We start from the raw sequence: 25,290 nt of genomic DNA on the forward strand, positions 1-25,290 counted from the left end.
AAATTCAGCTGTTTAAAGTATGTAGTTCATTAGTTTTTAGTATTCCTATCTCAGCTTTTTTGTTCATTTGTTTTTAACAACATGAGTTTAAAAACCTTTAAAATCCTAGAAAATAGAAGGCCTGACACAGAGTGGCAGAAGGTTGCACTGTCAACAGTGCAAATGAATTTAGCAGGATGACAGAATAAAAAAATGCATAGAAAACAAATATATACAAAACATGCACATAAACAAATATATATTTATATATAGAAGAATATATAAACACGGTTATAACTTTGCAGTTATAACCATTTAGAATTTGTAAGGATAATCTACTTGAAATAGCAAGGTAAAAACAGAACAACTAAGTTCAATATCTTTAGAACCTAGTGTAAGAATATTAGAATACTTTAATTTATGATTTACTTATTTTTAAAAAAAATATTGTAAAGGCTTTCTTATTTATTAGAAATAAAAAGACATTTTAGGTGCTTGAATCAGAAAACAATATTTTGTGTGTGTGTGTGTGTGTGTGTGTGTGTAAATTGCACATGAATTAATTTGTGAGATTAACACAATGGTAAACATAATTTCTGCATTATGTCATAATTATTATAATCATAATTATTATTATGTTGGCACTTATGAAACTAATTCTAAGGTTCATTTGGGAGAATGAGCAAGTGAAAATTTCCAAGAAAATATTTTTTTAAAAAAATAAGGTTAGTTATCTTGCAAATATTAAAGCCCATTATGAAGTTATAGTAAATTATACTGTATGTTACTTATAGAAAATCAAAAGCTGAATTAATGAATTAATAACAGTGGCACTAGTTATTAGAAGCATCAAAGTAATTCTTTGAATTTGACTCTAGTGACTCAACTTAAGCATTTGTTTATAGCTCTGAGATAGACTTTAATATAGAGTATTACTTTCTATTTGATGAAGTTGGTACTGCACATCTGAGGTTAGGGAAAGAGTTATTTACTAAATTATCATAGAATCGTTATCAATTTAGAAAACAAAAAATGAAATTAGATCATTATCTTAATACCACATAGCAAAGGAAGGTTGAAGTAGATGAAATGGTTATATTTTAAGTAAAACTTTTATTTGAAACAAGTTTCAGATTATAAATATAATGAAAAACCATAAAGAAACAATGTATTTTATTACATAAAGTGGAACTTCTGCATATCATAAAAGTAAAAACAGTAAAAAAAAAAGGTTAATAACAAAACTGACACAATTTCCGAAAGACTAGATAACACTAAAATGTAAAACAAACAAAAAAAATCAATTAAATAGCCTAGTATAACATTAATTGGGAAACACTAATTGGACAAAGGACAGAAGAAACTCAGATGGCTTCTAACCACATATAAATTAGTTTGGATTCAGTGTAAATTAAAACAATAATGACAGCTTTTCCATGTATTTGTTAACTAAGGTTTATAATTATGATAATAAAATTGAGAAAGATACTGTCAAATGGTGACTCTCAAACCCAGCTGAAGAGTGTATAGAATGTTATAACCTTTCTGAATGTAAATTTGATTTTCTGTTTTGAGAGCCATCTGCTACTCAATTGGCAAATGTTCCTTTTGTTCATGTACAAAGATAGTGATTGATGACAGAGATACACTTAAGTCTTGATCCCTGGTCTCCTGGAATTGGTAGTCTGTCTGTAAAAGGGCCTTTTATTCAGTGGTTCCACATATTAAAATAAACTCTAAGGGAATAATCATCATAGTATTATTTGTAATAGCAAAATAATGGAATCAATTTAAATGCCCAATAGTACAGAAAAAGATAAGTATGATACATTCCTTATGACGTTTTTACAGTCATTGGAAATCATACTTAGGAAAAATATTTTAAAACATTCGATTTAAGCATGGTCCAATGTTTAATGAAACAAGTGGAATCCAAATGAATGTATCTGATATAGTTTCAGTGTTAAAACATTCTGTCTCTACTTATCAAAATGTATGTCAAGGGACACCTGAGTGACTCAGTGGGTTAAAACCTTTGCCTTTGGTTCAGGTCATGATCTCAGGGTCTCTCGAGCCCTGCATCAGGCTCTCTGCTCAGCAGGGACTCTGCTTCCTCCTCTCTCTCTCTTTGCCTGCCTCTCTGCCTACTTTTGATCTCTGTCTGTCGAATAAATAAAATCTTAAAAAAAAATTTTTTAATGTATGTCAAGATTGAAAAAAATTACCAAAATTTTAAGACTGGATGATCTCCTTGATGTGTTTTAGTGCATCAGTTTATTAATTTCCTTATTTACAGAGTTAGGAAATATCAGCGCTCTTTATGTCATAAAATTCTTCCAAGAAATAAATAAATGAAATGAAGTGATCATTAAGTGCATACTACAAACATTGGTCTGTAGAAACTACTCTATGATTTTAAAGTAATAATAAAAATTCTTTTTATTATTACTTTAATTGTTACCTTTTAAAAATGTAGAGTGGCTGCCTGTTTCACTATACCCAGCATGGGTTCTTATTTCAGCTCTAGCTTTATGATATATATATATATGAATATATATACATATAGAAAAATATATATATATAGTGGATTCTATATATAACATATACTGTGGAGTCTATAAATATATAAATGTATATATACATTTCATAAAGCTATATATATTTATGTATTTTTATCCATTATTATGAAAGTAACTCTTCTGGTTTTGGAGGCATTTAGGTTATTATTCTTAGTTTTTGACAAACTTCTCAGGAACTCTTGCTGACCAGGTACCAGGTCAGATTTTCTGTATGCCATCCAGCAAGCTGCTCTCCAGAGCAAATCCAGTGAGCACAGAGGTAGGCTAACTATCTGAAGAACCCATTGCCAGTTTTCAAATTCATGTCATTCAAGTTGGCTTTTTGTTGCCTAGTAATATGGAAGCAAAAGGATGTGCCTAGGAAGAAAATGTTCCTTTTTATATGCTGGAGAATTTAGGGGAAAAAAAAAAAAAAGAAGTTCCATTTTCTTTTTCGTGCAAATCAAAATCTATTTAAATCATAAGCTCTGAGATCCATTTAAAACTTACGGTTACATCAGGAAATTATATCTCTTCCTAATTTGAATTTAATGTAAAGTGATTTTTAATTGTTTCCTATAACCATGAGTAACAGATATTTTTGAACACTGCATGGTAAAAATCAGCAAATATGTCAGACAAAGCACAACATTAAAGGAAATACCACAGCATATGTTGACAGTTATAGAAGAATTGCTGCTGTTTTCACCCTTCACACCAGAATAATTTTTTCAATATTTACCTCCCATGTGTAGAGAGGGAAACATATGGGGCTTTACATAATCGTAAGCATAAACAGGTGGCTACTTAGGTACATTTAATTTGTAGGCAACAGCAATACTGAAAAACATAATCAGCGCCACATGGCTCCCCAACTCCTTCCACTAACATTCCATTAGCAAAATTAAGATCATTAAAATAGAGGGAGGGTATACTCCTCAGTCAGTTGGCTTCAACTACCTTTCAGGGCCATGAATAAAACACACTTTCAAAAATGCCTTGGCATTTTGCTATTTCTTTTGTTCAAGGGAACTTCAGTAGCTGTGTATAATGTATACCTTATGAATAACTACAAGCAGCACAATATTTGCATTTAAAATGTGCTTACATCTCCCTATAATCTGCTCATTATGGACATAAAATTATGGTGGTTAAATTCTAAGCAATTTATCAAAGCATGGGGTCAGACAAGCTCTTCAGAGCAAAAGCAGTCCACCCTAAGAGGTCACCTAAGGCTGATTTCCATATTCTAGCACTCTGACAAAATCTGTAGACATGATTGTTGCTAGGATTTTTTGCTCAGTCTGTGTCAGATGCTACATTGTAGATTCTATATATTTTGTCTCATCTGATTTGATCCAGATTGGAATTTACTTTGTCCTCTTTGGCCCTGTAAATACTGATCTCTATGACCTTCTAACCATCCCAGAAAGGATTAGAATTCTAGAGTAAAAGAAAATAAAGAGAAAGAATAACTGTTTATCATTTTGCTTTTTTGGTGTTTGCTATGTGTATGTGTGAAGTACTGTGTAAGCATGTTACATGTATCAACTCCTTTAATCATCACATTGACTTTATGAGGTAGATGATATAACTTTCTCCATTATGCAGAGAAGGAAATTAATTGTGGCCCTGGGGGGTGTAAGTTTTTGACTTTACACAGTGATAAAAGGACTAAGGCCAGAATTAAACCCAGGCTGTTGAAATGAACAATTAACATTTTAAAAAGCCACTCCATTTTACTATTGGGATAGTTGTGTATTGCTTGTCCTGAAAATTCTACTGCCTAAAGTCACCCAAAGCTGGAATAATAAATGTGCAGTATTTCTGAAGAATTTCCTAAAAAAGCCTACTGAGAGACTTTGGGGTGGCTGAGGTCTGTGGCGGTTCTTCCCAGTCCGGATGCCTCTGTGTGTCTTCCTAGAATACAAGGGGCAACGCCCTGCACAGTCCAGGGAGCTGTGCTCTTGCTAAGGTTTCTGAGAAGTTCTCATATTCTCTCACCTCCTTCTAGACTGTTACTCATCCTCGGTGGTTGGTGGAGAGAAAGCTTTATCATGAACAACTGCGTATGACACATTTGTTAATAACCCAAGATTATAACAGAGCTTTAGGCATAGACATCAGTTATATCATTTGATTTCAAGGTCTAAAGTTATTAATGTAAATTGTTAACGCAAATGTATTGAATATTACATAGTCACTCCTTTCAAGGAGTTTGTTATTGGGAAAAAGACATTTTTGTTTGTTTGCTTTTTCTTTTTTCTTTTTCAAAGATTTTATTTATTTATTTGACAGAGAGAGATAACAAGTAGGCAGAGAAACAGGCAGGGGGGTGGGGGGAAGTAGGCTCCCCGCTGAGCAGAGAGCCCGATGTGGGGCTTGATCCCAGGACCCTGGGATCAGGACCTCAGCCAAAGGCAGAGGCTTAACCCACTGAGCCACTCAGGTGCCCCCAAACTGAGGGTTTTATTTATTTTTTTAAGATTTTTTTTTAAGATTTTTATTTATTTATTTGACAGACAGAGATCACAAGCAGGCAGGGAGGCAGGCAGAGAGAGGAGGAAGCAAGCTCTCCGCAGAGCAGAGAGCCCGATGCGGGGCTCGATCCCAGGACCCTGGGATCCTGACCTGAGCTGAAGGCAGAGGCTTTAACCAACCCACTGAGCCACCCAGGCACCCCTCTTTTTTCTTCTTCTTTTTTTTTAATGCAAAGTTTGAACCAAAAAGGTAAAGATGAATTGAAAGCTTTTATGATTTATTCTTTTTATCTCCAGGTAAAAGAACTATTAATAGCTAATAGCTATTATAGACAATTTTGATCCCATTGTAAATGTAAAGACGTTCAAATACAGGAATTCTACAGTCTCACTTAATCTCCTCTAACATTTAACAGATGCAGTTGCCATCTTTGATATGACTCCTGCCTTCCCAAAGACTCAGTAAATTATTAGGCCAAATTTTCTTATCATGAACTTTAATTTTCCTTAACATTTCTTGTTTCTGCTGTTCTATCAAGACTCTTCTGTCTTATTCTATGAAGATTTTTGGAGTCATTCATTTGTTGAAGATGTTTAATAATCCTATAATTGATTCTGAGAAATCTGGAGCACTTTCTCACAATTTGGACATTATTATTATTATTATTATTATATATCTCAATACTTTGCTCAAGGATTATGATTTTTTGCCTTGATAAGATATTTCATGCACCCCATTTCAGTTTGAAGTTGATCAAAGATGCTTGACCTAGAGTTTCTCATGGAAATGTTGGATTTGGGGTAGTCTCGAAAAAGGTAGTTTTTGTAGGATATGCTGACCTAAAAAATGTCTTGGAAACATGACAAAATGATAGAAAAGCCACAGGAGGCATGAGAAATGGGAAATCTATTTAGATACCTTTAAAATAACAAGGATGTTAAGACATTGATTGCAGGAGAGAGTGCAGTTACAATTTTTAAAGAAGCGGAAGCACACATGCACAAAAATAAGTGAGATGCACTTTGCATCATTGGCAGAGAGGAAGACACATAATCAAATGTGTAGTGGTTTGATTTATCTCCAAATCTTCTTTTTCATATAGCTCAGTTAATTAGAAATTTTTGAACATGCATCTCAAATATCTATGTATTTATTCAAAATTGTGTGTGCATCTTTGACATATCTTTACCTCCAACTTAAAGGCAAATTTCTTTGTGATGATCATGGAAATGAACCTGCATTTTGATAACTTTGAGATGTTAAAGCAGTTTCAGCCACTTTTTATGTATCATTAGACTAGCGTATCCTTGTTTTACCTCATAATATGGCTGAAGAAAAGTTTTGAGTGAGAGTAGAAATGTCAATCAACTCTTTCATTTCTTTGTTGCTCACTTGTGTTTATATTGGTTTTATTTTCAATACATGGGTTCTTTTCAGGTAATGCTTAAAGGCATTTATCAATTTTTTCTGAATTACTTTCTTTAAAAACTATGATACCAAGATGCCCTTCAACGGATGAATGGATAAGGAAGATGTGGTCCATATACACTATGGAGTATTATGCCTCCATCAGAAAGGATGAATACCCAACTTTTGTAGCAACATGAACGGGACTGGAAGAGATTATGCTGAGTGAAATAAGTCAAGCAGAGAGAGTCAATTATCATATGGTTTCACTTATTTGTGGAGCATAACTAATAGCATGGAGGACAAGGGGCGTTAGAGAGGAGTAGGGAATTTGGGTAAATTGGAAGGGGAGGTGAACCATGAGAGACTATGGACTCTGAAAAAGTGTCTGAGGGGTTTGAAGTGGCGGGGGGGTGGGAGGTTGGGGTACCAGGTGGTGGGTATTATAGAGGTCAAGGCTTGCATGGAGCACTGGGTGTGGTGAAAAAATAATGAATACTGTTTTTCTGAAAATAAATAAATTGGAAAAAAAAAACTATGATAATGTATTCTGAAAACCTACTTAAATATGGCCGCGTGACCTGCCACACACTGGAAGTACATGAGCCTGTGTGGCAGCCCTGTCAACCCCCCCACTTTGTGTAGTCCCCACACCTCCCTCAGAGGCCTCACCTGCATCTCCAGGTGCCTGGCCATCTGACACATGGACAGATGAAACTAGTGCCAATCAACATCTTAAATATCAGTAAAGTCCATTTTCTTATGTTGCTTGATTTAAAAAGCTCAAAGATTTCCTGCACCCCAAAGGAGGGAACCCTCTTCGTTAGCTAATGAAAGGCTAGACAAACAGTTTATAATTTATAATAATAATGGAAGATTGAAATGTGTAACTGTGATTAAGCCCTTGAACTTTAGAGACATAAAAACCTACTATGTATCTTGTGAGCCATGGGGAGATAGAGGATTTATGGCATCTTTTCAAACTTTCATGTCCTTTTATCTGTGAAATATATGTATTTTATTTGTAGCTACCTCACACTGCAATTCTGATAAATATACATATACATTTCCAGCATATTCTAAGCTGCATATTTTAATAATCTATTTTTGTTTTTTTCATTATTTTTTTAGTTTTTTTTTTATCATAGTAAGTGTACTATTCAATCTCCATCACCCTTTTCCTCATTGCCCCACTGACCTCCCCTCTGCTAACAGTTTGTTCTCTATAGTTTAGAGTCTGTTTTATGCTATCTGTCTCTCTCTCTCTTTTTTCCTTTACTCATTTGTTTTGTTTCTTAAATTCCACATATGAATGAAATCGTATGGTATTTGTCTTTCTCTGGATGGCCTATTTTGCTTAGCCTTATACTCTCTAGCTCTATCCATGTTGCTGCAAATGGCAAGATTTCACTTTTTTAGGGATGAATAATATATATGTGTGTGTGTGTGTGTGTGTGTGTGTGTGTGCACACACACAGACACACACACACGCACATACCACACCTTCTTTATCTGCTTATCTATCAGTGGACACTTGGGCTGCTTCCATAATTTGGCTATTGTAAATAGTGCTATAAACATAGGGATGCATGTAAATGCATGTAAACATAGGGATGCCTTTGAATGAATATTTTTGTATTTTTGAGGTGAATACCCAGTAGTGCAATTCCTGGATCATAAGGTATTTCCACTTTTTTATTTTTGAGGAATGTCCATATTGTCTTCCACAGTGGATGCACCAGTTTGCATTCCCATCAACAATGAAAGAAAGTTCCTCTTTCTCCACATCCTCCCAACACTTTTGTTTCTTGTGTTTTTAATTTAAGCCATTCTGACAAGTGTGACAGCTTATTGTAGTTTTGATTTGCATTTCCCTGATGATGAGTGATGTTGAGTATCTTTTCATGTGTGTTTTGACCATCTGTATGTTTTCTTTGGAGAAGTGTCAATTCATGTCTTCTGCCTATTTTTAACTGGATTATTTGTACATTGGGTGTTGAGTTGTTGAAGTTTTTTTTTTTATGTATTTTAGATACTAACCCTTTATCAGATATGTCATTTGCACATATTTTCTCCCATTCAGTAGTTTGCCTTTAAGGTATGTTGATTATTTCCTCTGCTGTGCAGAAACTTCTTCTATTGATGTAATCCCAATAGTTTATTTTTGCTTTTATTTCAGGAGACATAGCTAGACAAACATTTTAAAGCCAATGTCAGAGACGTTACTGCCTGTACACTTGTCAAAGGTTTTTACGGTGTCAAGTCTCACTTTTAAGTCTTTAATCCATTTTGAGTATAGTGAAAGAAAGTGGTCAAGTTTCATTCTTCTGCATGTTGCTGTCCAGTTTTCCTAACACCATTTGTTGAAGAGACTGTCTTTTTCCCATTGTATATTCATTCCTCTTTCGTCGAAGATTAATTGACCATATAACTGTGGACTTTATTTCTGGGTTTTCTGTTTTGTTTCATTGATCTATGTATCTATTTTTATGCCAGTATGATATTGTTTTAATTATTACTGCTTTGTAATATAACTTGAAGTCTGGAATTGTAATACCTACAGTTTTGTTTTTCTTTTTCAAGACTGCTTTGACTATTTGAGGTCTTTTATTGTTCCATACAAATTTTAGGATTGTTTGTTCTAGTTCTGTGATAAATGCACATTGGTATTTTGATAGGGATTGCATTAAATGTGTAGATTGCTTTGGGTAGTATAGACATTTTAACAATAATTGTTCTTCCAACCCATGAGCATGGAACATCTTTCCATCTTTTCTGCATCATCTTGAATTTCTTTTATCAGCATTTGATAATTTTCAGAGTATAGGTATTTCACTTCTTTGGTTACCTTTCTTTCTCCTCAATTACAGTATTGTGATCATTTTGATGATGTATGTGTAAAATGTGAAAAATAAAATTTACATGTCTGTATGCAGTCTTTTGAGGTCTTTTGAGGACTTTCTCACATGTGGCAATATATATTGCTTTTTATCCTTTCAGCTAAGCACATATAAACACCACTGTCCTGTGAATTCCCCTTTCCACCTCTTAAAATGATTTTTAATAGATTATTTATTTATTTATTTGATAGACAGAGAGAGATCACAAGTAGGCAGAGAGGCAGGCAGAGAGAGAGGGGGAAGCAGGCTCCCTGCTGAGCAGAGAGCCCGACGTGGGGCTCAATCGCAGGACCCTGAGATCATGACCTGAGCTGAAGGCAGAGGCTTAAACCACTGAGCCACCCAGGCGCCCCCCCCTTTCCACCTCTTAAACATCTGGTGAGTGGGGACTCAAGGATTCCAGTGAGTCAATGCACGTAACTTTGTACATAACATAGGTATTATGTACACATATTTGCTGTATACAACAACATCTGTATACAACAGCTGTATACAAATTTGCTGTATACAACAACAATCTGGTGCTACTGTTTTTTCCTTGGCATTCTTAGGTGTTGCCTGATTCCTCTCCTCTGTCATAGCACAGTTGTATTATGTTCTATGAATAGTGAGATTTCAGCTAGGGGTATTGCCTATGGCTTTTATCCTGTCATCCAATGTGAAAAATGTGTACGTATTTCATACTTGACTCTTACCACTTACCTCTCAACAGATCATCGAGCTTAACTTTAACAAAATAAATAGTGTTTTTGTGTGAATGGGAAAAAGATTTATGACTGTTACTGAATGTTACTTTTTATCTCTTGGATATTCCCAGGAAGAGGGAACCATAGGATTTGGAATTGGGGATGTAGCAATTAACAACTAGGACATATCCAAGCTTTTACAAAACAGACTGATTATTTACCCTGTGTTGGGCTATTACTTTCAGAGAATTAGTAGGCAAAGTTCACTCTAAGATTCCTTATCTCAGAGATGGAGGGAATATTTTTGGTTGGAACTAGGAAAGCAAGGCAGGCTAGATATTAGCCTATGAAAATGATTGTAAAATCTTCATGATGATCTTATGTTTTATATTTTAAAGAATATTGTCGGGGTGCTTGGCTGGCTCAGTTGGTGGAGCATGTAGCTCTTGATCTCTGAGTCATAAGTTCAAGCCCCACACTGGACAGGAAGTCTACTTAAAAATTGTTTAAAAATAAAAATAATTTTAAAATAATGTGATATACAGTTAGAAATTTTAATTTTTAAAATTGCTCCCTATTTGGGTGTGAATTGATGAGATTTTAAAAAAGGTAGAAAAAAATATGTTGAGCGTAAATTGTGCACAATGAATCAGGAAATTACTCTTGTTCTTACACTGGAGGCTCTGGAAAGGCTGATAAATGCAAAGGGAGAACAGGTAATGAGATCCATATACATATCTTGTGAACAAGAACAAACATGTTTTCCTGAGCAATGTCCTTGTGAGTTATGTGCAGGATGGGGAGACAGCCTAGTATGGTGGCAAGAACATAAAACTTGGATGCCAGGTGAACCACGAAAGAATATGGACTCTGAAAAACAATCTGAGGGGTTGGAAGTGGTGGGGGGGTGGGAGGTTGGGGTACCAGGTGGTGGGTATTATAGAGGGCACGGATTGCATGGAGCACTGGGTGTGGTGAAGAAATAATGAATACTGTTTTTCTGAAAATAAATAAATTGAAAAAAAAAAGAGCATTTTAAAAACCTAAAAAAAAACCCCCCAAAAAAAAACTTGGATGCCAAAGGTCTGATTTGAGATTCTAGAGCCATGGCAATGAAAATCGTGACCATTTTTATATCCTTCAGTGATAACATTTGTTATACTGTACTTAAAAGATCATTGTCAGGATAAATGATGCATGAAAAAAATTTTCAATCTTGTGAATTTCCATACAAATTTCCATTGTTACTACTACTAAATTGGCAGGTCATTAAGAATTGGTTAAAATTATAATGTTTTCAAAAACTTAAGATTCAGAGATAAGATCTTAAAGACTAAATTCACTCATCAGTTAATTTTCAATAGATCAATTAATTGCATTTCCTTATAACATTTGTTTCTCAAATGCATGTTCTTTATGAATTTCTCCTACTTTATTTAAAAGTAATAATATCCATTTTAATAGGTGATAATCAAATTTGGAAATTGCAATATATTTTCTTTCTGCTTTGTAGTTTACTTTATGAAGGTTACATATTGCCTTATTTTATAATCACCCTATGATGCCTCAGCTCCTGAATTGTGTTTTGGGGGAGGGGGGATGAACAGTAAATTATATTTTCTCCAGTGTAAAACTATTGTACTCTTTGTGAAAAGATGGAGGAAAAATTGATGAAATATAAAGCTGATCAAGCTTATGGTACTTTATTGTGAAATTGAAGTTTCAATACTGCATCATATATGTGTTTGTGTGTATATATGTGTGTGTGTATACACACACACATGCGCACACACACACACACACACATATATATATATGAACATGCCTTAGTTTGTATAGTATCAAATGGCTATTTAGAAGGATAAACTCTGGATTGGTGGCAATAGTAGAAGAAGAAATAAGTTAATCAAAGATAATTGTCCTATGTCTACCACTTAGTATGTTAAACTGTATACTTAATCATCTTCTAAGGAAAAACACACAGGTTCATAGATATATTTTTCTTGCAATAGAGACATACAACAAGACAGCTCTGAAGTATTTGATTAACTTGAAATAAATGGTGGCCCTTAGGACTTCAGGTTTTTCTGCTTTGTAACATTTTAGGTCTGTTATTACCTTAGGTGAACACAATTCCCCAAGAAAGAAGATGCTGAATTAAATCTTCTATGACTTATATCATCAATATATCTAGAAAAGGAATAAAATTATGTGCCTCTACCATTTATGAGATTCTAGGTAGCTTTTTTAAAAAAAACATTTCACAAAAACTGGTCAATTTTATATACCCTGATAATGAGTGTAGGCTCTTAGAAACAAATCTTCACATACAGACAAATGAGATAAAACATAGGTATGCACATGCACTCATACACACAAATTCATTTATTAGCAGAGTTCAAGAATATTCTCTTTTTGGATTTTCCCTGATACAAGATCTAATAAAATAAGAAGCTCCCTCAAAGTAAATATTTCTTTGCTTCACTGTCTTCAAACACACCATACAGTGAGTGAACCCTAATCAAATTTCTAAAGCTTTTCAGGACATATTACATATACTACCTTACTTTTTGCCAGGATTGCATCACTGGACTTTTTCAGGATGTTTATGTCTAAAAATAACCCAAATCCTTTTTTTGTTTCGGCAAAGATTAGCTATAAAAATAACTGATCATTCGTGTAGTAACCCATAATAGACATGAGACATTATAATCTGTTAATAATGATTTAATATGTAGATGAATTTAATTGGAATATATTTGTTGAGTAAACTAATAAATGATTTTTCAAGCTATATTGAATTCTAGTAAGATTGTCTCATTGTCTAATGAGTATCTAGCAAGATAATCTATCTTCTTAATTCTTGCTAGTATATAATACTGTCATTCATTTACTTTTGTGTTAAGAGAGCAATTACCTACTTTTCTTCTTTGTTCTTATTTTCCCTGGAATTTATTAAAACCTCTTCAATAAAGTCATTTCTGAAAATGCTACAAAGCAGATGTGCCCATAAAATAAACATAATTGAAAGAGGAGAATTAAACATGCAAGCCTCAAAAGCTATATCTTAAACAGTAAAAATTCACTGTATCAGTGATTATCCCAATAGTATTAAAAGAAAAAATTTCCAATAGTGAAACTATGGCAAAGTTAGAGAAGCAATGAAAAGAATGATATACCCCCAAGAGTATTCAATCAAGGGCAGCTGCCTAACCTGACATTTTTTTAAAGGAGAGTTACATGGAGCACCAATATATCATGGTATATTATAATTTATTAATGGATGTTTCCCCAAGAGTTTACAACTAAATTTTCAAAATTCTACATGTTATATTCTCTTCTTAGGAGTTGCAAGGCATCTAGAGTTTCTGAGAAGTATTTAATTGGAAATATGTAGGTAAATGCATATAAGATAAAATTTACTTTTAAAAATGTACAATTCAGTGTCATTAAGTACATTCACAAGGTTGTATAATCATCACCACTGTCTCCTTCCAAGTATATAGCTCTGTGATTGTTAATTTGACCATGAAACAGTTTTCTTCTGGAATATCTTTTAATTTTTGTATGTCGAGAAAATATACTTAGGGAAACAATGATCTAATCCAGTCCTCTCAATTTAAACATTGAAAATAGAAAATGTGATTTTAAGAGATTAAATGTCTTGCTGAAGATTACACAGGTCATTGGGATACAGTCAGTCAGTATTTCATTCATATTTACCACTTCCAAGAACAGGACTTTTCTATTTCAAGTTATTTTCCCCTCGTTTCCATTGGTGTTGCCTGGATCCAATGACCCAGTAACCTACAAATAATACATTACAATTTGACCTGAAAAATTCAGGACTAAAACAAATACATTACTTTTTAAAGCTACATTGTACTTGTTTTATAACTCTCTCACTGTGGATTTCTTATGAGAACTTTCATTGTAAGAGCTCTCTTTAATTTACATAATTCTTTTATTCTTAGGTCTTTTTAAGATTGTGGCTGATAAAACTCCATACCTTACTATGGAAGAAATAACAAGGACCATTCACATTGGATCAAGTAGACTAGGGCATCCTTGCTTCTATCATCAGAAGGATCTAAAGCTAGACAATCTCATTGTAAAACATGGTGAGCAAATCATGCTCAACTCAGTTGAAGAGATCAGTGGAGAAGTAATGGTGAACTGTGGAGTGGTAAGGAATCAGCAGAATCACTCATTTACTTTGCCTTTGTCACAAGAAGGAGAATTCTATGAGTGTGAAGATGAACATATTTATACCCTAAAGGAGATTGTTGAATGGAAGATCCCAAAGAACAGAACACGAACTGTGAAGCTTACTGGTTTTTCAAATAAGTGGGACTTAACAAATCCATTCCCTAAAGGTTTTTATGGTGCTCTCATTCTCAAGCCTGTTTATGAGATTCAAGGTGTGATGAAATGTAAGTATCCACTGAGAATGATGCTCTATGAGGGTGAGCACTGTAGGGTTTGGGAAGGAGGAAGGCTTTAGTTTGAAGAATGTGACCCTGTCCCCAACTTGTCCTGTAAGACCGCTGAGAGTTAGATTCTCATCTGTAAATAAGTAAACTGTGTATTTCGTGCAAAGGTCAAATTGAATATATATATATATATATATATATATATATATATATATATAATAAATTGTGTGGTGCTATCAAAATGTAAATGCAGTAATTGGCAGGTGCAGACAGGTTAAACTACTAATTCATTTCTTTTACTGCCAGTTAAACATGGTCAGAAAAGAGCTACTTTTAAAGATAGAGTATATTTGGCTAGAAAGAGCCTTTCTTGTATGAAGGCGGTCAGCAAAGTGATAAGTATGCAAAGTTTCCTTAATATGTCCCTTACTGCTATTTTTGTAATAGCTTTTTTTCCCCCCTAGCTACCCACCACTGGTCATAAATCTTACTAGCTAAGAGTCCCTCTGGCTCAAGGGAAAATGATGTGACAAATTAACTCACACATAAGTGTATTTTAATATATAATATTTATAGGATTATTTGTATTTAAAAATAGGAATAGCTGGAGAGACCATTGTAACCCTAAAGGAATTAATACTTTGAATTTTCAAGATCATGGCACTAAATGAGCAACCATGGAGCAAAGAGTTCTGTAGGTAGTCAAGAGTCCTGGATTCTGACTCTGGGTCAGTAACTTAATAGTTGATGACTTTGAGTGAGCCATTTAAACTGTGACTTTGCAGAGGGGATGTTGATATCTCTTTTGCCTACCTCTTAGAATTGTTTTAAGAATGGAATAAGATTGTATTAAGGTACTGTGTATAACACTTGAGGAAAAAAAAGCAGTATGTAAAAATGTTTAGTCAAAGGTTATTCCTTGGATATCTCAAATTCTAATTATCTCTGCTCCTATAAATATTGTTGGTTGTTGGTCACTTACATAAATATGAAAAAACTTGCAAATCTTTGGGTCGTTTTAGAACTACATGTTAAATTTTGTTTAACAAAATCATGTAAGTGATTTAACCAGAAATTAATTAATTCATCTGAATTAAAGGTACAAGGAAGGAATTCCATTCAAGTAGTGATTATATTTTAATACTGCAAAAAATTGAGGCCACAGCATGATCATTTTTTAATATGACAAAAAATGGATGTCACAGCAAATTTTAGACCTCACATTAATGTTTTGTTAGCTGTCCCAAGATGTGTAATTGAAATTGATAATTGAGTTTTCCTCACTTTTCATAAAAAATGTATATAACATTTTCTCATTTTAAAATTTGTTAATTTTTAAAAACCATTGGCATCTCCTATCAAACAGCTGCAAATGTAGGCCAACTCAGAACCTAAGCATGTGAATAAGGTAGCTACTGCATTTTATGAATTTAGATTCTAGATCAACAAAGCCTTCTCTGAGGAAAAGGCATTTAAACTAAGACCTGGAAGATGAGTAGGAGGCAGTAAGGCAAAGAAAGAGGAGACAACATTGAAGGAAGTGATAGCAATTTCTAGGAGAGCAAGTAAGCAAGATATTGGAGCTTCAGTATAGCTGGTGTGAGAAAAGAGAGGATAGGTTGAGACAAATATCAAAACATGCAACTGGGTAGTGGAATCAGTCATGGAGAGTCTTGACATACATGTTAAGGGATCCAAAGGGCAAATTAATAAAGGGCTTCAGTGGAAGGGACAGGACAGAGGAATATAAGGAGGCCATTAGGTGTATGGCAGGGTATTGAGGGTTTAGCACAATAGTGATATCAGCAGGACACTTGTTCCTAATTGGTATTTAAGAAGTACAACCAACAAGATTTGGAGGTCTGTTGGAAGGAGGAAAGAAGTCAACCTGATCCGTAGGCTGCTGACTTGATCTACTAGTTGGATGGTGATACAGTTCACTAAATATAAACACTGACAAATGAACAGGACATATTAACGCAACTGTTTAGATGGACTTATGTATGGTTTCATGCTAACCAAGGCCCCAGAAGAAGGCCGTTGGTTAAGCTAGCATCCTTTCCAAAATATTTTAGTCTAATTTCCATTCTTTAATGGTATTTAAATCAAATTTTGATTTCTTTTGGATCTTTACTCTTTTAGGGATTATTTTAGACATTAGTTTTTTTGTATAGCAATTTCAGGACAGATGCTGTTATCGTACTGCTTTGCATGTGTACTGACTGCAGAATATTCTCTGGAAATAGAGGACAGGTGTCCCAACACAAAAAGTCCAATTTTAAAAATTACTGTTTTGGGCATTTTTCTTCTAAATATAAAATGTAGACTATTTTTTAAAAATCAATTGTGGTCTTGTTTTACATTATTCTATCTTATATTAAAGATTCAAACTTGCCTTGAAGTCAACAGCATATTGCTTGCTAAGTTACTTTCCGATGGGCTGGAGTTCAGACATATTTGAAAACCCTCTTGTCTCAAGTCCTCCCATTCTCAAGTGACAAGAAAAAGAATAGGTCTGACGCAGGGTTAGAAAATTATAGAGAAACCTTAGGGGTAAAAGCAAGATGAAAAAGACTGAGAACTATGGGAAGCTTTGAAATATTGATTTGCTGAAAAGAGAACATAGTAAGTAAAGAAAAGAAGGAATATAACATATTCTACTCCTGGTGTTAGGTTTTTAATATGTTATTGATGTGAAAATTTAGGCATCATAAAAAAGTAGCAGGGCATGTTTACATGAAATATTAGTTCCTGGAAACTCTTGGTCATAATTCCCATTGTAGGCCTGAAGCCCCTCTTGACTCTCACTATGCATTTCATGATTTGTAAGACATTCTATTTCTTTGGAAAATAGATATAAATAACCACCCAGGACCTTTAACTACTAGTCTCATGTAAGTCATAGTAAGATCTGTTTGTGTCTTTCATTGGAAGATAAAATTCATGTTAATGTGACAAATGGAATGCATAATATTTACAAATGAAAAACTGAGTCATCTATTTAAAGTTGTTACTAAAAATCAGAAATCTTGCTTCTTAAAACTTCTTAATCGTCTTATGTTTTGATGTACAGATTGATAATTACTTTTCTCCTGATGAAAATTTCAAGAATCGAAAAAGCTGCATTTCGTTTTAGGTAAAAACGTCAATGCCTTCCAAAATTTAAGGGTACAGTTTTTGCTTAGATATATGACATAGCAACTCATTTATAAACTGAAGGTTGGAATCACACAAACAGAAAGGTGGTATCAGAAAAGCAGTATCTGTATTTTGAATAATACGTGATAAATCAATAGCAAAAACAACAACAACAACAACAACAAAAAACCACAACAACAAAAAAACATTGGTTGTTTAGTATTCTGAGATGACTTCTTAATTTTTTTAAAGATTTTATTTGTTTATTTGACAGAGAGAGATCATAAGTAGGCAGAGAGGCAGACAGACAGAGTGGGGGGAGCAAGCTCCCCACTGAGCAGAGAGCCCCAATGTGGGGCTCGATCCCACATTGAGATCACGATCTGAGATCATGAATTGAACCGAAGGCAGAGTCTTAAACCACTGAACTACCCAGGTCCCCTCCTGAGATGACTTCTTTCTTTCATTTTATTTTAAAAAATAATCTCAGTATTTATCAAAGTCAAAAAAGTCAAATAGTGGTAAAAGGATTTATAACGAAGTGATCCCTTGACCATTCCCAAATTTTCCCCACATTCTGCTACTTTGAGGCAACTTCTTTAAATATTTTGTTTCTGCATTTTTGTATTTACATTTGAATTTCCAAATAAGGTAAAGGTAGTGCAATTTTTCAAGGCATTGACTTTATATAGGATTTGAAGAACACTCATCCCCTTCATGAAGACTCCACCCTAGCAACCTCATCAAATTCTAATCACCTTCCAAAGACTCCACCTCTTAAAACCATCACACTGGGGAGTAGGGTTTCTTTTTCTTTTTTCCTGGGGGCAGGGGTAGCGGGTTGGGGGAGTAGGGTTTCAATATGTTTATACTGAGAGATGAAAACATTTAATCCATGATAGGGTTGTCTTGAGACTTCCCTTTAAAACCATCTAGGTGGTCCTGTTCTTTCACTGTGATGGCAGTTTTTAGTCTGGAAACTCAGATATTTCATTTCTTAGATAATTTCTTTGATAGTGTCCTTTCAACTATTTTTTTTTCTCTTTTCTCTTTCTGTAACTTCTGATCTTTTGTTGAAGTTCCCATTCTGATCTAGGACTATTTTCTTCCCTATTTTACATCTTTCTTGTCTTTGGTTTACCTTCAGGGAAAATTTCTTAACTACATTTCCAACTGTTTTAATGAATTTTTAATTTCAGCTATCATATTTTTAATTTCCAAGAGTTATTTCTTACATCATTTTTTAAATGTTACTGTGTTCTTGTTTTAAGAATGCAATATCTTATCTCTCTGAGACAATTTTACAGTTTCTTAAAGTTTGCTTTGTTCCTTGCATTTTATCTGCCTGTTTGGGACGCCTGGATGGCTCAGTGGGTTAAGTGTCCCACTCTTAAATTTCAGCTCAGGTCATGATCTTAGGGTCGTCAGAGCCTTGAGTCAGGGTCCATGCTTGGCATAGAGCCCACTTAAGTCTCTCTCTCTCCCTCCCCCTAAAGGAAAAAAAGAAGTTTTGCTCTGTGTCACTCTTATTACTCTTTTCCTCAATGCCTGGTGCTTACTGGCCATTTGTTCATATTTATATGTGGGACACTATTTTTTTTTTTAATTTAAAAGTGAGGCATGTTTACATAATAGCCCTTTGTTTCTGAATTTTAGGTTTCATTTTGCCAGCTTTTGTCCTCAGAGCATTCCCTAAATTCAGGCTCTGTAGGCCTTTCCTCTAGGACTTGCTCAGTTTCATCTGAGAAGAATCTTTCTGATACCTCGTGGGCCTTCTGAAACTTCTGTAGCTGAGTGGGGAAGTTGCTGAGGGTTTCACCATTTCCCCATAGGGTTAGACTTAACTCCTTTGCTCTCAGTCTTCCTGTTACTTCCCTGATTGCCTGTGCCTACCTTCCAGATCCTGTGACTCTGCATCAGCTGCTTCCTGCAAAGAGAGAGGTCATAGGCATGACCACTTGTCTTCCCCAGAATAGAATGGGAGACCTGGAGTTAACCACGCTTCAGACATTCAGATAGCCCCTTTGCCCCCCTAGATTCTCATTCACAGGTCATAGGAGCCTTATGTCTCCAATTTATGAGTCTTTTTGAAATCTCATGGGACAAGCTTTCCATTGTACTATGGCTTCTTAGGAACATAGGCTTTCCTTTTTCTTTTCTGCCAAATTTTTGACCATTCTGCCATTTGTGCTCTACCTTCATTCCATGTGAGGGTTGTAGATGTCTTTTAGATTTACTGAATCTTATTCTCTTTTTTTCTTTCTCTTTCTTCTTTTTGCCCTTATGCTAAATTTGAGAGAAAAAAGGGTTGGGGGGAGGGGTGCCTGGGTGGCTCAGTCATTAGGCGTCTGCCTTTGGCTGGGGTCATGGTCCTGGGGTCCTAGGATCGAGCCCCACATCGGGATCTCTGCTGGGCAGGAAGCCTGCTTCCCCTCTCCCACTCCATCTGCTTGTGTTCCTTCTTTCACTGTGTCTCTCTCCATCAAGCAAATAAATTAAAAATCTTAAAAAAAAAAAAAGAGAGAGGTTGGAAAGACACATATTTCACCTATAAACTCACTACTTATTTAAACTAGTCTGAGCCCAAAACTTTTCCTGGACCTAGAATAATCTTGAGAGAACTGGTTGCTAATTTTGTTAAAAGAGAAGTACAATTTATTAACAATATTTTTATTAAAACATAATTTTCAGTAATTTATTAGCCTATCAGAGTGAGTTTCTTATGTATTTATTTTTATATTCTCAATGCATGAGATAAGTAAATGTTCAATATTGAATAAATTGAATACATGAGGGGCACCTGGGTGGCTCAGTGGGTTAAGGCCTCTGCCTTCAGCCCAGGTCATGATCTTGGGGTCCTGGGATCAAACCCTGCATTGAGCTCTGGGCTCAGCAGGGAGCCTGCTTCCCTCTCTCTCTCTGCCTACTTGTGATCTCTCTTTCTCTGTCAAATAAACAAAAATCTTTTAAAAAATCGAATACATGATTTAATGAAGCAACTAAAATATCTGTTTTTGTATGCACACATACTGCATAGTACAAAGTTCCTATTTAGGTAACAAGAAAAGTTTTCTGCCTCACCATATTCAGATATGATTTATTATGATAACATATTTATGAATTTAATAGCTAAGGAGAAAGAATATTCACTTCAGGGCACCAAAGTTGTATCGTTTATATTTGTATAACAGGTTCAGTTTTTATTAGTGATGCTTTTCTTAATGTTCCTATGAAAATATTGTGACTTAACATGATATTTAGAACCAATGAATACTTTAGTCCATTTCCATTTCATTTTCTTCCTTTAGGCAAGTAATCTTATTGCTAGTAGAAATATCAAACAGCAAGCAGTATAAGGTACAATTTATATGTGTATTAATTTATTCTTATACTGCCAACTGTAAATATTTATTCTTATTCTATCAACTGTAAATATTTTACCAGTGTTATGGTTAGTAAGGTATAGGGGAAGAGATGCATTCTATAATCCTGTATTTAGGTCTGAGTCTTTTCATGGCACTGTGCCCTATGACCTTCACAAGTGCTTCTCAGCTTTCTTCCCCATGCTTCCTTAGATGAGATAGAATATGGCAAGTGGGGGCTGGAGGTGGGTATTTCCCTTCCCCATGTGGAAAGATAGAAGATATAATAATTGGGTATTTCCCTTCCCCTACATCAGTTCAACTCTGGTAAAACCCAAGTTGGTTAGGCTGTGGTAAAATAGTTTTCCTTGAGGGCAGACCTTTTTTTTAAGGAAAACTGAAAGCTGTGACTTTTTCTATTATTCTGCTAGAAGCATGAAGGGATTTTTCTCTGATCTTCACCCTGAGAACCTGGTGGGTCTCTTGGGAATAAATATGAAAGTGGGGGTGGGAATCCCCCTAAACATGGACCTTAGAAGTTTTATCTTTTAAACTTGTCTAGGCTTTGTCTCCAGCAAGTAGTCAATTACTCTTAAAGTGTTCTTACTAGTTGTTGAATCCAGTGGAGGCTTCTGCTGCCAATAAGCAGTAAGTGTGTATTAACCTATTTCTCTCATTTTGGGAGTGATGGTTTGCCCTGTAACCTCAATTCTCTGATGGATTAAAGACGAGTTGTTGATTTTCAATGCATGTACTATTGTTCCTTATTGAATCTTCTACTAAGGCACATTCATTGTTATTATTTTTATACCTTAAAATACTACATTATTGTTCTACAGAAATTAAATAGTAAAAGTAAAAATACTTATTGCACAGAAAAAGCCATTGAATAAGATAAACTACAACCTGCAGGGGCATGTTTTAACTGGTAAATATATAATACCTTCTATGACGTATAGCAGGAGTATTAGTGGTACAAAATTTTTTTCCCAAGGAAATTTTATGTGGAACTCTACTTATTTAACAGATCACATCCTTTAATGCTCAGTCAAGGATATTGTTCTGACAATAGTTTTTCATTTATTCAATTCATTTATTGAGTACCTACTATATACCAGGCGCTATTTGAGACGTTGGGATATGTTGGTCAACAAAATAACCATAGATTCGTATAGCCACAATACCTGTAGTGCCCAAATATAGTTTGGGACCTAGGTTACATTAGGGTCCCTATGTTCTGACGGATCAGTTCAGAGCCTGCAGAAAGTCCTTAATGACATCTGTTCTACCAATGTTTCACTGTTCCCTCAACTTGAGAAATGGCATGAGACTATGATGCTTACCTAATGCTAGTGCTACAATTTTTAGACCTCATTAATTTCTATCCAACTTGCTGAGATCTTAGAGTTTTTAAAATTACCTTCAGATTCAGGGAAGCCTGTGGCAATAATCTTAAAACTTTGAGTATGTGGAGGACCTGGATTGCTTAGTTGTTTAAGTGTCTGCCTTTGGTCATAATCCCAGTGTCCTGGGATCGAATCCTGCATAGGGGAGCCTGCTTCTCCCTCTGCTGCTCCCCCTACTTGTGCTCTCTCTCTCCCCCTCCCTCTCTTTGTCTCTGTGTCAAATAAATAAATAAAATCTTTAAAAAAAAGTTTGGGTATGCTAAACTTTTTACAATGAATTGATGAAGGTAAGAAGTGTTCTTTGAGTCTTCTTTTTATTTTTTTTAATGAAGCATTTTTATAGATTTTCATCCTATAGACAACCATTGATTTTTTTTTCCTTTTTTCCTGTTCTCTATTCAAGAATATAAAATAATGCTTTTTCATGTTATGCCTTCAGGAACTCTGTTACACAGCATGTGCAAATAATATAACACTACTTATAAAGTTATAGTTTCCAGATGCTGCATAAAGTTAAAATATAAAACATAATAACATAGGTAACGCTTTTAAAGAGGAAATTCTGTTTTCAAAATCTTCAAAATTATTTGTTTTCAAAAGCATGCAAGGAAGAAAGTATATTGATAGAAATGTGGCTGGAAATATTGGGAAATAACAGTGGATTGTGAAAATGCTATAAAACATTACATGGTAGGAAACTGTCAGGAAAATATAAACCATTATACAACTCTGTTAATAGTAACTTTATTTCTAATTCAAAACTATTCTAACAATCTATGTGAGAAAGTGCATGGAGAGCAGATAAATAATTTTAGGGCAATATTTTAAGTGTCTCTCTAGTCTCAAACAAAGACTTCCTAGGATAGTGGGTGCTTAGAAAGAATTTGAGATTTATTAGTCCTCAGTGCCACATTAGGCAAAGAATACATTGGTAAGTACCCACCAGCTTACCTAAGGCTCCTGAATGGCTTCTCCATGCTTCTCTGTGACTCTCCTTTTCTATCCAGGTCAATGGAACATCAGCAGAAAAAGAATAACTTTCACATTGGAAAAACATGCATCTTGTTGTTGACTTCCATATATTAGTCTTAAGTACCTTATATCCCATGATCTTGCAGTGTTGTTCTGCAAGGGAATAGAATTTTGCATGAAGAATGTTTGTCTTAGGCCTTATGCAGGAAGGGTCTTATTCAAAGTACTGAAAATTTCTTTTAAGATAATTTCATATGTTATGGCTGGAGCTCAAGAGCATGACCTCGAATGATGTTATAAACCTTCTGAAAAAGATATATATACACACAGATATATACTTATAAATATGCACCTATATTTATCTATGTTACGTGAGACAAAACTATTTTAAAAACAGGAGAATGATTAACTCTAGAATCAGGAAAATAGTTATCTTTAGGTTATAGTGAGGCAGATGAAATTTTGATAAGCTTCATAGGGCTCTAAGGAAGGAAAAAGTTAATATCTCTTTTGTAAGCTGAGCAGTGAACTTATGGGAATTGATTTTACATATGATCTACTTCATTTTAAAATCTGAAAAAATGAAAGTCACACATAAGAAGTGTTACATCATGAGTGTCTGATTTTTTTTTTTCCAGTGGAATTTATCTATGATGCCAGTAAAGATTCTAATACCAACTCAGAGCAACACTTTGATGGACAAAATGTCATAATCTTTTTTTTTTCTTTCAGTCCGAAAGGATATAGTTCGCATCCTCCCCAGTTTAGATGTTGAAGTCAAAGACATTACTGACAGTTATGATGCCAACTGGTTTCTTCAGCTGTTATCTACACAAGATCTCTTTGAAATGACCAGTAAAGAGTTCCCCATAGTGGCTGAAGTCATAGAAGCACCTCAGGGAAACGAGCTGCCCAGAAGCACTTTACAGCCTGGGAAAACCATTGTGATCCACAAAAAGTACCAGGCATCGAGAATCTTAGCTTCAGAAATTCGAAGCAATTTTCCTAAAAGGCACTTCTTGATCCCCACTAGTTATAAAGGCAAATTCAAGCGGCGACCTCGGGAGTTCCCAACTGCCTATGACCTTGAGATAGCAAAGAGTGAAAAGGAGCCTCTCCACGTGGTGGCCACCAAGGCCTTTCATCCCCCTCATGATGAGCTATCATCCGTATCTGTCGGAGACCAGTTTCTAGTGCATCACTCACAGACGACTGAAGTCCTTTGTGAGGGAATCAAAAAAGTGGTGAATGTTCTGGCCTGTGAAAAAATCCTCAAAAAATCCTATGAGGCAACACTGCTCCCTTTGTACATGGAAGGAGGTTTCGTAGAGGTGATTCACGATAAGAAACAGTACCAGATTTCTGAGCTCTGTGCACAGTTCCACTTGCCCTTCAACGTGAAGGTATCTGTGAGAGATCTTTCCATCGAAGAAGACATTTTGGCTGCTACACCAGGACTGCGGCTGGAGGAAGCTATCACAGACTCTTATCTACTCATAAGTGACTTTGCCAGCCCCAAGGAGTGCTGGGAAATTCCTGTCAGCCGCTTAAATATGACTGTCCAGCTAGTTAATAGTTTTTCTGGGGACACAGGATCAGTTCTAGTCAGGAGTCTGGTTGAAGAGATCACCGAAGAACAGTATTACATGATGCGAAGATATGAAGGCTCTTTTTCTCACCCCCCACCTCGCCCTCCCAAACATCCCTCGGTGGAGGAAACAAAGCTAACCCCATTCACCTTAGCAGAAAACAGGGCTGTGGGTCTGCTTAAGTCTCCCAAGGTAAGGTTATGATTTTGTAGTTTTTCCTTTTTAGCATTTTTCTTGAGGCAGTTTATTTCAAGTCTCCTCCGAGTTTGTTTTTTGCTTACTTTTCTTTCTTTCATGCCATATTTGAAATGAGCCTTTCTGATGCACAGTAGATGAATGAACATCAACAGAGCATAAGCTGTTGCAGCATTTTGTATTT

General features: G+C 35.0%; 1 protein-coding gene across 1 annotated transcript in view; it reads left to right on the plus strand.

Moving 5' to 3' along the window:
• The window catches only part of THEMIS (thymocyte selection associated), a 169,929-nt gene that overhangs the window by 70,760 nt on the left and 73,879 nt on the right, over positions 1-25,290 (plus strand). Inside the window, exons 3-4 of the mRNA XM_044237986.1 lie at positions 13,986-14,444; positions 24,055-25,103. Of these exons, the coding sequence (XP_044093921.1) occupies positions 13,986-14,444; positions 24,055-25,103 (1,508 nt within the window). The remainder of the gene's footprint in view (positions 1-13,985; positions 14,445-24,054; positions 25,104-25,290) is intronic.

Source organism: Neovison vison, chromosome 1 (genome assembly GCF_020171115.1).
Source record: "Neovison vison isolate M4711 chromosome 1, ASM_NN_V1, whole genome shotgun sequence".
In the NCBI taxonomy this organism is placed as follows: Eukaryota; Metazoa; Chordata; class Mammalia; order Carnivora; family Mustelidae; genus Neogale; species Neogale vison.